Here is an 18242-nt window from a genome sequence, read left to right on the forward strand (position 1 = left end):
GACTGGATAGATACGGAATACGGAATGGGGAAATCCCAGACTGGATTTTCACAGAACATGGAATGGGGAAAACCCAGACTGGTTCTACCCAGGATACGGAATGGAGGAAAACCTGGACTGGATTTATACGGAATACGGAAAAACCCGGACTGGATTCTTTTCCCTAGAGTACGGAATGGGAGAAAACCCAGACTGGATTTACTTGGAATATGGAATGGGGGAAAACCCAGACCGGATTTTTCCCAAAATATGGAATGGAGAAAAAACCAGACTGGATTTTTTTCCAGAATACAGAATGGGGGAAAACCCAGACTGGATTTTTTCCCAGAATACAGAATGGAGGAAAACCTGCACTGGATTTTTTCCCAGAATACAGAATGGAGGAAAACCTGCACTGGATTTTTTCCCAGAATACAGAATGGGGGAAAACCCAGACTAGAATTTTTTCTGAGAATATGGAATGGGAAAAAACCCAGACTGGATTTACCTGGAATGTAGAATGGTGGAAAACCCGGATTGGGATTTTTTCCTGGAATATGGAATGGGAGAAAACACAGACTGGATATTTTTTTCCTGAAATTCAGAATGGGGGAAAACATGGACTGGATTTTTTCCCAGAATATGGCATCGTGAAAAACCCAGACTGGATTTTTTTTCCTGGAACATGGAATGGGGGGAAAACCCAGACTGGATTTTTCCCAGAATACGAAACGGGGAAAAGCTTGGACTGGAATTTTTTCCCAAAATATGGAATGGGGGAAAACCTGGACTGGGTTTATCTGGCATACGGAATGGGGAAAAACACAGACTGGATTATTTTCCCAGAAAACAGAATGGAGAAAAATCAAGACAGGATTTTTCCCGGAATACAGAATGGGGAAAAACCTGGACTGGATTTTTCCCCCCAGAATACGGAATGGGGGAAAACCTGGACTGGATTTTCCTGGAATATGGAATGGGGGAAACCACGGACTGGATCTTCCCAGAATACCGAATGGGGGAACCTGGACTGGATTTTCCCAGAATACAGAATGGAGGCAAACATGGGGGGAAATAGGGTTTGATCCCAGTTTTTTGTACAGAGGTACGGCAGAAACAATGTTCCTTAACCAAGAAACCCTGTTCCTAAACCAAGAAAACCAAATTGCTCCAGCAGTTCGTGCTGCTCAAACACTCAGCCACGACTGGAACAGCCCAGGAGCTGTGAGAGACCGGACTGCTGGTGCTCACGGCTTGAGCAGTCGCTGGGTGCTTCTCCAGAGATGCACCGAGGGGCCTCCCAGGTGCAAAAGGGCGTGCACACCTGAGGCTTCAGCCGGGGTTTCCAGATAAAGAAGGGGGTGATAAGAGATGAATCCTGCGGAGGGATAAGTCCTTGTCATGCCTCTCTTACACAACGACTCAGCTGTGAAAACTCTCTGAAATACTGGGACATCCACACCTCAAATGAGGCAATTCATGTCGGCTGATGGGCCATAACCCTGGCTGTGGATTTCTTAACTTCCCGAAGGCTTTTTAGATCAAATCCTGACTATCAAATTACGATATACTTTATTTGCAAGGCCACTCAGTGATCAGGAGCCCTGCTCTTGAAGCAGTCAATGCACTTTCTGGAGCTATTTGGACATGAGGAGTGCCATGGCAATCATCAGGAGCTAGCAGCTTTTGTCCAAGGGGCAGTGTGTTTGGGCACTCAAACACTGCACCTTTCAGTTTCAGCCATCCCTTCATCTGAGCTCATTTTCTGGGCTCAGACTTCTGCCTGCTGCCTGCTTTGGAAGTGCCGTGTCATGACTGAGTTCTGCAGGCAAAGCTTGAAACATTCTTAAGATGCAATACTCCTCCTGAGTGTCCAGGCCCTCACAGGGGTCATTACCAAAAGCTGTTCTAACTGCACTCTGCTTTACTAACTACCACCTGGCAGATCTAGCTCCTGTTTAACCTCCAGCTCCTTTTGCACTTTGCTCAGGTGGTTTCGTTCTGTCTGGGCAATTTACGGCTTAGAGGTTCTCCTCTCTCCCTTCCTTCCTTCCTTCTATCGGGCAGCCGCCACACAAAGCCAGTAATAGAAAGGGAACATCACCAAATTTAAACCATTGCTCAGAGCCTCTGCCAAAAGCCACGACGCTGAGTCATTTGTGCCCTTCTGCTCAGAGGTCCCTACAGATACCCACATCCCCTCCGTGACGATGCAGGGCAATTTTCACTGTCCCTGTGCCCCGACCGAAAACCTCGGGCTGCTAAGAACTGAAGAGACGCGCTGCCTCCGACAGAGCCAGGCGGTGCGAGCGGGTTCCACATCACCTGCCCAGAGGCTTTGCAGCTGGGACCTCTCCGCAAGGGCAGCTCTGAAAGGCTCCAGATAAGCCCTGTGACAGCCTCCCGTGCGGGTCTCCTCCCCACGGCTCAGCGAGGCCGGCTGGGGGCCGCACAGAGGCACAGACACCGCGCTGCCAGCGCCGGCTCTCCCCGGTGAGCTGCGTTCAGCCTCACAATGCTCCTCCCAGAGGGCACAAGCCGAGCGATCCGCACTAAGCGACAAACAACCAGCACTGAACTCCCCTCTGTCCCTTTCTCCCAGCCCCCTCCGTGCCGGGAGGCGGCGCAGGGCGGCTCCGAGTTTCACTTTCTGTGCCGGCTCCGCGCCGAGCGGGAAATGAAAACTGCGCGGCGGGGCGGGCGCTGCCGCTGCCGCTGCCTGACGCGCCGGGGCCGCTCCTCCCGGCTCCTCCCGGCTCCTCTCGGCTCCTCCCGGCTGCCCTGCCGGACCCTGCAGCCGTCCCGGACCCCGCAGCCGTCCCGCTGCCCCGGCTGAGCGGCCCCTCCGCGGCGCTGCGGTGCCAGCAGCTGGGAGCGTGAATCGGTAAGAAGCCGTCTCGCTGCTTTGTGAGGTTGGATGCCGGAGGAGCAGCGTGTCAGGAGGGAGGGAAATAATAAGGGAGAGTGGTTTGGCAGCGAAGTGGGAAGTTTCAGTCGCATGCCTGGATGTGTTTAAAAAAAAGACTGGATGTGGCGCTTGGTGCCATGATCTAGTTGAGGTGTTAGAACATGGGTTGGATTCGATCTTAAAGGTCTCTTCCAGCCTAGAAATTCTGTGGTTCTGTGATCCCGTTGAAGTGTGGGGGTGATGCGCTCTTAGGTGCTTCCTCCCCCTCAGGGGTGGTGGTCGCACGGAGTCTCTGCTGGAGCCAGCACCTCAGGGGGACCATAGATATATGGAATACTTTGGGTTGGAAGGAACCTTGAAATCATCGAGTTCCAGCCCCCTTGCTGAGGGCAGGGACACATCCAGCCTGGCCTCCCTGCTGCAGCCCACCGCCTGCCTCAGCATCATCGGCACCCCATGATCCCCGGGAAGGAAAAGGAGCTGGCAGGGAAGGGACGAGGGCCAGAGGTGGGAGCCCTTCTCGGGTACAGGGTGCGGGGAGCGAAGGGACAGCTTTGTCATGAGAAACCGGTGTCCTGGGAGGGTGGATGGAGACCGGAGCAGGCCAGGGAGAAAGGGAGGGCGCTGGACGCTGGTTGAGGGAGAGGAGTGTGAGGGTAGGTGATGATGGGCTGGAGGGTACGAGGAGGGCACCACTGCTCCCTGTCCTCTGCCCAGTGCTGCTGCCGGCTGGGGCACTGAGGTAGCAGTCCCACCCCTGACCTGCGAAGGAAACGGAGAAGCAGCGCTGCTCCTCCAGTGAGAGAGGAGAATGGGGGGCAGGAGGAGACCCTGCCGCTCAGTTCCTTGCCTCACTCACCAGCTGTTTATCTGCAGGGAAAAGGAGGTCAAGTGCAAGTCTTAGGAAGGCTGTATTTCTGATAGCTGGGACGAGGAGGTTCCAAGGGTTGGGAAGTTCTGTTTGTGTCCCTGCTCCCACAACAGGATCCCCGAGAGTGGTGACTGGGAGACAATTCTATGGAACCAGAGACACAAATCCTCCTGTATCCCCCTGCACCTTCCTGCCCTACGATCTTTTGAGCCATCCGAAGCCATTCAGCCCGGTGCTTGCTCTTTAATCCCACTCTTAGTCCTCCCTTTCCTGACAGAACCTGTGTCTTGCAGGTTTTCTTTATCCCCAGTACATCCCTAGCCATGTTTAGCTACCCCTGTGCTGCCTGCCCCTCTCCTTTCTGCCTCTTTCAACATCCCCACTGCTCCCCTTTTCAACATCCCCACTTACCTCCTGGCTGATTCTACACCAGCTAAACTCCAGCTCAGCTTTCAGAAACCCGAACTCTTTGTTAAATCATCTCCAGGAAAACAGGCAGTCTGTGTTCAGGCTCTATTTTGGCAAGAGAGAAATCAGATTAAATTTGTCTTTTCCTGCATAGCTGTTCTGATCACCTTTTTTGGGTATAAAAAGTAACGCTCTTCAATCTGTCTTTCGGAGTTTGTTTTTTTTTTCCCCCCCAAAAAAAACTTCTCAGGAAATTCGACAATATTTGGTGAATCTTAGTGTGTGATACTTAGAGCTTAAAAGTAATCTTCAAAAGTAAACTTCAAAAGTACAGTTGGAAACAAGTATACTTAAGCTTAAAGGTAATAATCAGGGAAAAAAATCCATTTTTAGCTTTTCTGCCTGAATCTTCAGTAACTTTGATATTTGACCCTATTAGGCATTGTTAACCCTAACCCATGGTTGTAAAATATTTTCTTTTTTTTTTTTTATTATTAAAGGCAGAACCAGGATTTTGCTTATTTCCCTTTCTTAGTAGTTTTTCTTCATTCTTTCAGTGCTTGACCTTAGGTTGATTTTATGTGCTGTTTAATATTTGTAGAATAATAATTTCTGAGCATTTTTTGGGTCTCTTCCCCGTGAATATCTACTTTTTTTCTGATTCTGTCTCCATGCTGGCCGTGGGAATTTAGAAAGTTTCATTTTTGCATAGTTGCATTTGAACTTTTATCAGATTGTTTTGTTTGTGTAATTTTATTTTGCTTCAGTAGCTGAGTTCCAGGAGATTTGCAGAGTAGTAGTCTGTTGAATACCCCCTCAAAAATCAAGGCATTGTAATGGTTCTCTTGCACGAACAGTTACTTTGCCTGTGATCACTTGAAGGAATAGAAAAAGAAACTGGTGAGTTGGTACTTAAATATCTTTCAAAATTACTGTCCAAAGTGCCACAGTAGTGCTGTGACTCAGGGCTTAAAACCAACGCAGGGAGCCCAGTACAGAAACCAAAGGTGCTTATCTGGTTAGAAGAGAAGGTGAAACTTGACCTTTTCAATCCTTGGGCTGCTTTATTTTTTTTTTTTTTATACAATAATGCTTTTTTCCATACAGAGGAATTTTGCAACATCTGCCTTTGGTCAATTTTAATCATCTTATTTACCAAATCTTCCCAAACAAGGATATGTGGAGTTCCTTGGCTAGGTGAAGCTGTTTCTGTGGAACTGAAGGCTCATTTACTTATTTATTTAGCCACAGGAGGAAGACAGGAGGAGCAACTGTCGTCAGACTCCGTTTCTGTTCCCTTAGCAATAGCCTGCACACTTCAACACCCATGTTAATTCAAATATCCCACATGCAGTAACCTTACTGATTTTATTGATATTCCAGCCTGGGCTGGGTATTCCACCCCTGAGCAGCCTGATCTAGTGGGTGACATCCCTGCCTGTGGCAGGGGCTTGAAACTCGATGATCTTTACGGTTCCTTTCCAACCCAAACCATTCAATGGTTTTTTGATTTCACCTTTCTTTCATAATGAAAAGGTCTCTTCTGTCCTTGAGCAGTATTGTTGATGGGACAAACGAGTGGACGTCAGGAAAGAAGCAGGAAACCAGAGGTGGCACCGAGCGAGATCATGGAGGCAGAAATTGAAGTGCACAGTAATAAAGAGGAAACCAAAGAGGTGAAGGCCAAAAACCAGAAGCTGACATCAGTCTTTGGTCTGGCAGACTTAAAAAATGGTAATAATGTTTTGCCTATTCTTCTGTCATATTTTCTATTCACTGTCATATTTGCTATTTCTCATGCCTGCTGTTCCCTTCCCTGTCCATAGGCTTAATTTTCTCCTATTCCTTATCTCTTCACTGAGGAATGTACAGATGCTTCTCATTTTGCCTCAAGTAACCATTTTGAGTTTTTTTAGAATGGAATACATGAAGATCTCAGCTTTTTCCGTACTTAAGTCCTCAAATTTGCCATTGCAGCCAAAAATGCTTAGCTGCTGGCTCTGTCCCTCTCCAAACACAGCCAGCATTGCTGGATTTGCTAAACCATGGACTAGGCACAGGTTATTCTCCTCATACAGGCAGTCTTTGCCTCCTTTTGTTCTATTTTATGTTTAGGTGTGTTATGAGAGGACTGAAAAAGAAGAACTGGGAGAAATCTGAGAATCATTAGCCAGGTTTACTTGGATTTTTTCTGTCAGTTGCCAAACAAAACCAAATTTTACCCGCTTGATCAACAGAAGATGAGGTTGAACACTTCATCAGGTCTGACCAAGACGCTGAGCCTGTACACTGGATGACTGAATATGCACAAGAAGCGTTTGCCCCTTTGAAATAACTTCCTTTCCTTGTACCTATCCCCAGGCCTCTCACCTGGTCTTTTTCCTCCCCTGCAGAAGCTATTGGACTGTACAACCTTGGGCAGAGCTGCTGCCTGAACTCTCTGCTCCAGGTGTTCCTCATGAACATACGCTTCACAAGGATACTGCGGAGGTACCTCCTGCCTGACCTCCCCGAGACCTTTCCATCGCTGCCCTCTTGTCTCCGTCCTTCTTTTGTATGGGATGTGCTTTTGAAGGCTTGGATCACTGAGGTGCCACCAGGATGCTTTTGGCCCCTCAGCAAGGTCTCTGCCTTGTCGTGTCTGTCATGCACTGACAGGCCCTGCAAAGGTAGAAGCTGCAGTGTTCAGACTTGTAAATCATCTCTGATTCATGTCCTGAGCTGAGTCTTTATGGCTTGTGTCTCTCTCTTTTCCCTAACAGGATATATATAATTTTATATATAATAATTATAGCTATAGTAACTATATTTATTTATTGTATATAATTTTATATATAATAATTATAGCTATAGTAATTATATTTATTTATCATATATAATTTTATATATAATAATTATAGCTATAGTAATTATATTTATTATATATAATTTTATATATAATTATAGCTATAGTAATTATATTTATTTAATATATTCATATATTCTATAAATATATTATAATCTATAACAAATAGATATATAATTTATAATTATATAGAATAGATATTATATAGAGTATATAAATATGTTATTTAAACATATATAATCTTATAATAATTATGATATAAATATATAATTATTATATTAAACAAATATATACATTCATAAGTTCTATATAATATATTATTTATATATATTCTATATAAAATTATATGTATGTATTTTATATATTCAATATACATATATAACATATATGTATATATTTTTATATATGTATATTTTTATATATTTTATATATATGTATATATTTTATATATATATAATATACATATATAACATATATGTGTATATATTTTATATTTATATTTATATATATTTAATATATATATAATATACATATATAACATATATGTATATATATTTTATATTTATATTTATATATATTTAATATATATATATAATATAATATACATATCTAACATATATGTGTGTATATATATAAATATATAGAAATATATAAAAATATATATAAATATATATAAGTATATAAATATATATAAATATACATAAATTATATATATATATATATATATATATATATATATATATATATATAAAATTTTATTTCAGGTTTACTCACAGATCTTTTGGTAAAGGATATGTCATGTGTAGCCATATCCACTAGGAATTTTGTCACTTGAGGCCTGTAGACACAAACACACCCTAACCCCTGGCCTCTGGGCCCTGACTGCCCTGGCTAGCCCCTGACAGAGAAGTGTTGTTCATGAATACCTAGCATTGCTTTGTTTTGCTTGACTGTTGTCCCTGAGTGTTTTGAGGAGGGTTTGGGCTTCTGTCTCCCTGCTGACCACACTAATAACGGGTTTGGTTTGTTTTCAGTTTACTCACTTCACTGCAGATTTAATCATCTAAGTGATGATTAAATAATAATTCCTGTTCAGTCCTTTCTTACATGCTCACTGCTGAGCAGAGGAGAAAAGACAAATTTCACACATGCAGAAACGAGAAGCGCCATAAATGGGCAAAGCTAAATAATGTAGACTGTAGGTTACCATGCTTATTTGAAGAAAAAAAAAACAAACCCGTGGGGTACAGTAAATGTAGGGAGAATTAAGAGTTTTTGTTGGCATATTGTTGAAACATTAGCATTATGATATATGTGCCCGTGAAATTTTGGGGGGCATGTTGAGAGTGAGAACATCAATGGGTGGGAGGCAAAAAAGGTCTGGAATTGGCTGTAACTAATGTTGTTTCTAGAGGCCAGAAGGCACCTGAGGTCCTGCTTGGCTTGTCCCTTATTCAGGAACATGCCAACTTAAAATTTTGGCCTGTTACTTTAGAGCTGTCACCCTGCACTGTGGGATTCCCTTCCCCTTTTCCCTTCTTTTGCTGAAAACGTTCCCATTCTGGTTCCTCTTGAGCTGCTGTCTCTGCTGCTGGCCTGTGCTCCTTCAGGTGTGCTGTCTGACATTCCTCATGGAACCTCCAACCACCACTGGTGTTCTTTCTCCCCCTTGCAGGATCACAGTGCCATCGTCTCCTGCTCAGAGGAGGAGCAATGTCCCGTACCAAATGCTCCTGCTGTTGGAGAAGATGCAGTGTGGCAAGTGCAAAGCTGTTGGTCCCACAGACCTGGCTTGCTGCCTTTCGGAGCACAGAGTGGAATGTAAGCAGCCCAGCCTCTGTCTGCATTACCCAGCACTTACAAGCAGCCCAGACTCCAACATCTCCCCCAGGAATGCAGAAATGCCAGGAGTTAGGTACACAGTGACACAGTGCTCCTTGTAGCTGCCTCCCAGCTGAGTGCAGTGCCGTGTCTTACTTGTGAAGAGAGGAAAAAAAAAACCAAAAAACTGCTGGATGTATTTGCTGATATCCCAAGGGTGGGAGGACTATCAGGCTGCTGGAAGATTCAGCTATGAATGCTCTGCAGGGCAGAGAGCACAGTTCATTGTTTGATTTGTCTTGCTCCACTGTCATCATGATAGTGAAATAGCTGCTGTTACTTATTAGAAGAAAGGGATAGTGTGGAAAAGAGAATCAGTTTGCACAGATCCCCCTCCTGCTCCTTCTAATAAGGGCAGAGAGGAGAATTTGCAGGCTAAATCTCCCAGCTGATCAAAGTTCTAAGAGAGGTTTTTTTAATGTAGGAATGACAATGGGATGCCAAGAATCTGTCTGTGTGTACAATACACAGGATATAACCAAATGCCCTTATCGTTGTCATATAAAAGGCCAAATGGCAGTTTTCAGAACTGAAAAGGGAGGGGCTCTGACCTTTATGAAAGAGGAACACGAGAAAAACTCAGTATCCCTGTTAGCATCATTTTTCTCCTGACTCTGAGTGGCTTTGCAGTCAGCCACCTCTCTTCCAGTTAAAGAAAGATAGGGATCAAGGGGTTTATCCTATCTGGTGTGTGAGACATATGGATAGGCCCTGCTGTCATTTTCATCTCAGCACTCAGGAGCATTTTAGCCTTCCTGAGGCATGAGGAGATGGGGAAAACAGGTCTGTGGAGTAATTAAGGTGAAAAAGAGAACAGAATCTTCCCTGTATTGTTTCTGAGGAGGATTCGAAGGGGACTGTTTACAAGGGCGTGGTAGGACATGTGACACAGAAGTGATAGGATAAGGGGTTATGGCTTTAAATGTAAACCAGCTTGAGAGCTGGTTTAGATTAAATACTGGGAAGAATTTTTTTACTGTGGGAGTGGTGAGACACTGATGCAGGATGGCCACTGTGGATGCTGCATCCCTGCAAGTGCTCAAGGCCAGATTGGAAGGTGTTTGCTGCAAGGTGTCTTTGCCCGTGGTGGGGGACAGTTGAACCAGACGAAGTTTAGAGCTCCTTCCATCCCAAACCATTCTCTGATGCTATGAAATGCAGACCCCAGCTCACTGAGCCATCTGAGCCCTCCTCTGGTAGGTATTGAGCATCCTCTTGTCCCTGCATCTGGTGACAAGGACACAACTTTTGCACTGGGTGGGACAAACACTCCTGTCTTTTCCCACTGCCTGCTTAGGTCACATGGAGAAACTGCAGCTGGTGCCCAGTCTAAGCTCTGTCTCTGCAGGGAGGAGCAAGGGACAAGAAACTGGGTCGAAGAGGGGACAAGAAATCTCCCTTTGCCATTTGTGGGAAATCTGTGCCTGGTGCTGTTCATGACACTGATTGAGGTTGTGTTTTCTGCTCGTGCAGTGTTTGTGCAGCATGATGCTGCTCAGCTCTTTCTGACTCTCTGGAACTTGTTAAGGAAGCAGATGAAAAAGCCAGAGCTGGTAAGGATGGTGACTGAAATAACCCTTGCCCCTTATAATGTGTGGTTTCCTCTGCTCCTTGAAGGATCCCATTCACTGGCAATTGTCCTAAGCTAAAGTTTTAAAATTATGTCTTCTTTCATTGCATCTTTCAAATAGGACAGAGAATCTTGGTTTCATGAGATTTGACATTTTGAATCACAGTTAAGTTTTGCTCATCCTGCTTTCAGGGAATGCCAGTCTCCATTCTAATGGGAGAGCTGATTAACTAAGAGGTCGATCTTTTTGCAGCATTGTATTTAGTTATATTTAATTTCTTTTCCCCCCCAAATTTCTGTAAGCATTTATTGGTGTATGTTGACACAGCTTTTTCATTCTTTGAAGTCAGCCACGTGCATCTCACTCTAATTAGTCACTGATGGTATGTGATGTATATTGCAGTTCCTCCCATGGGGCTGGGAAAAGTGCCTCTTCCCTGACTGACTGTCACAGTTTTATTAGTACTGAAGACAGGCTTGTTGCAGTTTCAAGCAAAACAACAATTCTGCATCAAAGCAGATATTTAACTCCCTGATCTTACAGGCTGTGTCTTTCCCCTCTGTTGGGGAATGAGGGGAAGGACTTATTCTTTAAATTATGGGAAGTACCCTGTCCACATAAGTCATTGTCACATCTTGGTTCTAACCTCAAAGGAACAACCTTGCTTGACATGTGTGACCTCAGGGGCTTTCCCACCCACAGGGACACAGCTCAGCTGTCTTTTTCATAAACCTTGTTTTGGCCTTTTTTTCTCACCCCTCCAGGTTGGAGAGCTGCGTGACTTGTACACGATCTGCATACAGGAGCATCTGGCCTGTCAGAAATGCTCTTTTGAAGTGAAGAGCAAAAGCACCATGCTAACCCTTCCGCTCCCAGTGCTGGATGCCAATTCTCACAGGCTGAAGACTCTGGTAAGTTTAGCAGCAGCACTTTTTCCTTAGGAGATGATTCCCCCTGTTCACAGTGGATTTTCCAAATGCCAGTGGACTACTGGACTGTATAGATTCTCTGACCACTTTATACTGTTTCAGCATAAAGGAGCTGCTTTGGAAACCTTTAAGGCTTTGAAGCTGGTGTAAAAGACATTTATACATCAATCCCTTCTTGGTGGAATATGTGTACCCCTTTTTTTCCCAACTGTTGTAATCACAGCAGCAGCTAGGAGAAAATGAGATACCTCTTGTTTCAGGCTGCAGTCTTTTGTCCTTTGAATAAAACATGCCTTCTGGCTGTTTGCTTGGACCCTCTGAAATAATGTAGAAATAAAAATCCAGCTGAAGGATTTCAGTTGAAAGAAGTCTCTTTCTTCTTAGGAGGACTGTCTGCAATACTTCTTCCGTCCAGAGGAGCTGACGGGACAAAACATGTGTTTCTGTCAACAGTGTGGGAGGAAAACAGCTTTTCTGCAGGTAATTGGAGAATTATTTCCCCATGTCTCATACCCAGAACTCCCTTGGGGACTGGGGAGGGTGGGGAAAGGACTCAACCATATCAAGTTTAAGATGAGATCAATAACTCAGATTTGCCAGCACAGCAGTGTCAGTGAGATATAAACCACAGACCCCTTTCCTCTGTTAGGAAGGAGGTCCTGTGGTCTGATGTCTCAAGGAAGTTGATCTGCCTCTAGTGCTACCAGCACGGGGCTAGGAAAGCACATGAGAAGTGAAGCAGCCCTTGAGACAGCCAAGGCTGGGTGCTGATGACACTAAAGCTGAGAAACCTGGCTGTCACAGCTCCGTTATGTGGCTGTGCCTTGTGTGCACATGGGCCACCAAGGTTTGGCACCTGCTGACCCTTGGAATTGGCAAATATTCCCTGGAGCACTGGCTGTTCTCCATTCTGCACACTCCAGGTGGCAGTGGCTGTTTGCACCCCACCTCCCCAGGCTTTGGCCCCAGTTTTCAGTGGCATTATTGGTTGCTTTACAGAGCATGAAGCTCGTCCATCTGCCACAGACCCTGACCTTGCACCTGAAGCGCTTCTGCTTTGAGAGATCCTCTCGCACGCACAAGCTGAGTCACTACCTGCCATTCCCACAAGAGCTTGATCTCAGGCAGGTCTTGACAGAAAATCAGTGCCAAGCAGATGACAGTGAAAAGGTGAGATACTCCTGTTCAGAAAGGGCAGATTTTCTTCTCCTCTCTGCTCCGTTCTCATAAAAATTTGAGATCACACCAGTACTTGTCTCAGTTCAAAGTACCTGTCTTAAAAATTTGTGTCTCAGGCTTTACCTTTGCCTGCTGTTGTCTCACATCCCATAGTTTTAACTGATTCAGCCATTATTTAACATTCTGTGCTTAGATTAAATCATCAAAGGCCCCATAACCGGAGCCTCCTGCCTTAAAGACAAAAGCCAGGCTTTGCAGATCTCACCTGTCCAAGACAGGGGAACTCTGTTCTGGGTATTTCCCATGCAGTATTGTTGATATTTTTGGCCACAGAGTTTGGTACTGTTGGCCACAACAGCTTTGCTAGGCAGCTGAGATGGGTCTGTTTCTCTTCCTGGGAAATAACAAGGGGAAGTATGGCAACAGCAGAAGTCACCGCTGCAGGGCTGGCTGTGGTGAACCTCTTTGCTGCTCCTTTGCAGTCCTGCTGCCTTTTTCACAATCCTCTGGTCTCCAGGGAGGCTTCCAGCCCAGAGATGATGGGCAAAACTGAGGGTAAGAGCAAAAAAAGGCAGGATTCTCAAGGCCAATCTGATCTTTCTTCCTTACAAAATGCACATCTGTCACGTTCACATTCTCTGAAAAATCCCTTCACCCAGGATTTTTCTCCTGGGAAGCTGAGAAGCCTCAGAGAAAAAGGAAAACAATTCTTATCTCAATTGCTTCTCCTCTGTTTTGCTCATGTGGAATGTGTTTGGAGATTGTTTACTTGTTTCATTGGATTCTGGTGTGAGTTGTTTTGACTCTTTGGACAATCATGGCCAGGCTGTGTCAGACTCTGGAAAGAGTCACGAGTTTTCATTATTATCTTTTTAGCATTGAGTAAGTATCCTTTCTGTATTCTTTAGTTAGTTAGCTTAGTATTATTTAATATAATATAGTATCATAAAGTAATAAATTAGCCTTCTGAGAACATGGAGTCAGAGTCATCATTCCTTCCTGCCACGAGGGTCCCTGCAAATTCAATACACGTCCTTGCTGCCCTGGCTGCTGCTTCTCTACAGTCCATGGCAGATGAGGATTGCTCTGGAGGTTGCTCTTTGTGTCTCTTTGCAGGCTACCTGGCAGTATGAGCTCTTTGCTGTGGTTGCTCATTCAGGATCAGCCAGCTGTGGACATTACTGTGCCTACATTCGGAGCCTCACAGACTGTAAATGGTATTGCTTCAACGATTCTGAGGTTTGCCAGGTGAGCAGATCCAGCCACGTTTCCTTGGTGCTGTCCTGGCCACCCCTCCAGCTCTCATCCAGTCTGGTGCAGGAAAGGAAACTGAGGCTGCAGGGCTTTGTCCACCTCTGCTGCAGGATGCTCTGGGCTGAGGGCTGAGTGACTCTCACTCTGCACCAAACAACGCCTCGGGTTCTGTTTTGTGTGGGATTCACATTCTCTGAACCTGAGAGAAGCAGAGAAAAGAACGATCAGAACAATTCTTACCTCAGTGGCTGCTGCCGTGCTGTGCCAAAGCAGAATGCAATGTGGGGAGTGTTTATCCAAAGTGGTGTTTTGTTTCCGTGGCCTGTCGGGGCCAAGCGCGTGTCCGGACTGTCAGCAGACAGTGACAACGTTTTGTTCCGTCGAGTTGGGTGCTCGTGCAGTTTCAGTTTAGATGCAGTGTAATATAGTATAGAATAACATAGTATAATAAAGTAATTAATTAGCCTTCTGATATCGTGGAGTGCTGCTCATCATTCCTCCTGCCAGTCGGGTGAGAATTACACCGACAGTTCTGTGCATTGCAGAATGCAGAAGCATTCTGGACATTGCAGAACATTCAGGATATTTGCTGAATATCCTACTTGATGCACCCTACATCTGTTTAATGTATGCATTCAGAACTGTTTTTCCTCCAAGAGTAAAAGCAAAAAACCAATTTATTGAAAGGTGTTTAGTTCCTGGAAGTGCCACCTATACCACTCCTGTGAGAACTCCTGGAATTTTCCATCTCCTAAGAGTTTTTATCAGCCTTCTCCTGTGTGTTTTTCTTCTCTAGGTATCGTGGGATGATGTTAAATGCACCTATGGACATTCCAACCTCTACTGGTATGCAAATGTATCCCTGATTTTTCCTAATGCTGCTCTGGACTTTGGAGTGAGGGTAGCAAAGAGAGGGGAGACAAACTGGTTTGGGAATTTGGAAATATTCCCCGGGGTGTAGTGGGGATGCAGGAGATGTGCCAGTCAGGATTTCTCCATGCTTTTTTTTAATGCATTGTAAGAAAATGAGCTTACAGGAGGGAGATAATGTCTCCTATAAACCACAGCACTGCCAGCAAATCTTGGGAACACTGGAGAGGACCAGCTCAGTTGACCTACAGCTCAGAAAGCTGAGCAGGAGCAATTCTGGGATGTTACCTGCAACCTAGATCTTCAAACAAACCTTGTGATGTGCTTTCTCTTTGCCTCCACAGGAGAGAAACAGCCTATCTCTTGTTTTACATGAAAAAGCACCCTCAGCAGCCCTGGCCAGGAGTATCAGAATGTCTCTGACAGCTGTGCATCGTCCCTGGAGCTCAGCACCTCTGTGCCAGTGAGGACATGCACAGATGTTTCCCAAGAAAGACATTCTGCACTCAGCAACCTCAGGCTTCACTTTTTGTGAAAAAAAAGTGCAGCAGACACTCAGCTAGAGAAAGGATCTGGGAACTGTTGCAACTAGAGAACTTTTCTTTTGTGGTTTTTTTTTTTAATATTTATGTGACTCTACACGTTCATTTCCTCTTGAAAAGATGGTGAAGTTAGCCCTTGTCTCTGCTGCCTTGCTATTTTCCTTAGTGCTGATGCCTGGATCCCATTCCAGGGGAGGTGTTTGGCCTGAAAGCCTGTGTGATGCTCCAGGGAGGTGTGTGGTATGACCAGAGAGCTCTGGTAGCCATACAGAGTAGTAAGAACTTGAGATGTACTGTCCTTTTAGCACCATGTTAGGCGCTGGCAAGCTGGGCAGGAGACCCCAAAAATCACCCCAGAAACAGCTGGGGGAAGGATCAGAACCCTTATGGCACACACCCCCAAAACCTCCCTGAAAATGAATCCCTGCAGGGGCTGAGATGTGTCAAGAGGTGTTTTAAATCAGGAGCCACTGGAGCAGTTCTGATTGCCAAGATGAGTTGGTTTAACTTGGTGCAGGTGATTATTATTTCAACAGGCTTATCAGGCTTTTAGATGCATTTTCTTTCCTGTCGAGGAAAACAATCAGAGCAGCAGAGATTCTGAAGCTGGTTAGTGATTTTGCACAGTACAAGCCATACCTGGTGATAAGGGGAGGGAGATGCCTTGATGTGCTTGAATTTTTGGGATTTTTGGTTGTGTGGCTTTTAAAACACTCGTGGTGTTAACTCTTGCTGATCCTCTGGGATTGAGGATCCCAGCAGTTTGGGATCTGGAAGTACCTTCACCCTAATACACCCTATGACTGTATCTTTACAAAGGTGCTGTATTTGTGGGACTGAGCAATTATGAGATTATATTAAAATTATATTAATTATATTAAACTATAAAACTAATATAGATATATTGCCATCTATGTATAACCTGATTTTGTTTTGGTAATGATGGTGGAGTTCACAAATCATGTCCATTTTCTGAAGGTAAACTGAAAAATCTTGGAGCATAGCTGTGAAATTACTCTTTCATGGTGAGGCAGGTATTTATTTCGCTGTATTAGCAAGTCCATTAATCTCTTCAGCTCTGTATTTGTATTATTTATTCTGTGGTTAAAAAAATCCCAGTGTATTATTTGCCATCAGGATGAGGAATTTTCAGCCTGTTCACCTTCAGGAATGCATTGCACCCTTTCTAAAGCATCTTGGAATGGGTGAGTAAGAAAACAAAGTTTGTTTGCTTGTCCAACACTTTGCCTCTGTGAAGGAGCTGAAAAAAGCTGCATTTTTCTTAGCTGAACTGAGAAGTTAATGGGATAAGAGACTGACATTTCTAATTAGCTATAACTTGAAATTTAAAAATTTATGGTTATGAAAAATGCCTTAAATGCATCCTAACCTTCCAGGAATGTCACCCATCAAGGAAACAATTGCAGAGATATATTTAAGAATCTTTTCAATCCATGAAAAAAACCACATTTAATTCCAATAAAAAGTAATCAGTGGGGTTTTTTTTTGAATAAAATATTATGGGATGCATCCCTTAAAATCAGTCTTGTGGTTTATTCTTCATCTGTTCTTCCTAAACACTGAGTGCAGGTCAAGTATTCAGGGTAGAGCTGCTGCCAATGTTTATCTTCAAGAGCCATGGTGTCTTGGTTTGAGAAGAGAGGTGTTTGTCAAGGAAGGCAGGAGCCTTCCTTGAAATGGAAAATGTAAACCCCCTCCCTCTGAATTGCTGTAATTTTTGAAACTAAGAGACTCTCAGGCAAAGATATGGGAATAGGAACAACAATTCTTTACCAGGAAAATTAAAAATACAAATGCAATAGTACAAACAAAAAAAAAAACAACCCAAAAAACCACTGCCAGAGTCAGAGCAGGAGCTGAGCCCCTGTGGGTCAGGGTGGTGGCAGCAGTGCCATTCCATGGTGGCTCAGCCCTCCTGCAGTGCCAGCTGTGGCTCTGCTGGAGCAGGGATCCTGCACAAAGGTGGAGTTTTCCTCTGGAGCTCCAGGGCTGCTGGAGATGGGCCTGGAATTCCTCTGGGGAATGCAGGGCAGGAGAAAGCTGCTCCTCTGGGGAATGCAGGGCAGGAGAAAGCTGCTCCTCTGGGGAATGCAGGGCAGGAGAAAGCTGCTCCTCTGGGGAATGCAGGGCAGGAGAAAGCTGCTCCTCTGGGGAATGCAGGGCAGGAGAAAGCTGCTCCTCTGGGGAATGCAGGGCAGGAGAAAGCTGCTCCTCTGGGGAATGCAGGGCAGGAGAAAGCTGCTCCTCTGGGAATGCAGTGGCAAAGGCTGCTGTGCTGTTCCAGGCTCAGATTGCATCCAGGTAGGAATGCTTGGCTCCTGCCCTGGGCAGAGCATCTCCCCATGGGATGATGGAATTGTATCAGCCATGCAGGGACACTCAGTGGCCGATTAACAGGAGATAATTAATAATTAATGGCCCATTAACAGAAAATACCTCCTGGAGGGAGGATTGGCTGTGGAAGAGATAAAGAAAACTGCCCCATGCACAGAAGGTAACTGCCCCACCTCCGACAGATGGCAAACAGAATACCCCCAAACCATATCTTACAACTCAGGACAGGGAAAACCAGCTAAACCTGGATGCTTCACCCTCGTGCTGGAGGCACAGTGAGTTTTTTTCAGGTTTGCTGTCACATGAAGGCTTAAATTGCTTCCACGTGGAGATGGGAGAGCAGGAGGGTGAGTGAACTACAGGACAAAACCTCCGGTTAAACACTCCCAAGCTGAGCTGCTTCTGAAAAAAGGCACCTTGGCTGTCCTGTGTCCCCAGCAACGCCCAGCCTTGTGCTGGATGAACTGCCCAGGGAGTTATTTTCATTTCAGTCCAGTGCCTGGGGTTCAGTGCTGGTGTGCTGCAGAACAGGAGAGTGGTGGGAACCTCGCCTGGGGCTGCTGACGTAAAACAGCTCCCAGAATTTCTGCCAGAAACACCTTCCTACCCAAAAACTGCCCCAAAGCAGCTGGGATTGTTTGTCCTGCGTT

At 45.0% G+C, this 18242-nt stretch overlaps 1 protein-coding gene across 1 annotated transcript; it reads left to right on the forward strand.

Moving 5' to 3' along the window:
- Positions 1 to 2750: 2750 nt before the first annotated feature.
- USP18 (ubiquitin specific peptidase 18) lies at positions 2751 to 16775 on the forward strand. Its single transcript, XM_038155477.1, has 11 exons — positions 2751 to 2863; positions 5724 to 5900; positions 6560 to 6656; positions 8687 to 8832; positions 10366 to 10445; positions 11228 to 11374; positions 11777 to 11872; positions 12392 to 12562; positions 13688 to 13819; positions 14622 to 14671; positions 15040 to 16775. The coding sequence occupies exons 2-11, from the start codon at positions 5732 to 5734 to the stop codon at positions 15116 to 15118; spliced, it is 1167 nt and encodes a 388-aa protein (XP_038011405.1). The 5' UTR covers positions 2751 to 2863; positions 5724 to 5731; the 3' UTR covers positions 15119 to 16775.
- The last annotated feature ends 1467 nt before the right edge of the window (positions 16776 to 18242 follow it).

Source organism: Motacilla alba, chromosome 1A (genome assembly GCF_015832195.1).
Source record: "Motacilla alba alba isolate MOTALB_02 chromosome 1A, Motacilla_alba_V1.0_pri, whole genome shotgun sequence".
Lineage (NCBI taxonomy): Eukaryota > Metazoa > Chordata > Aves > Passeriformes > Motacillidae > Motacilla > Motacilla alba.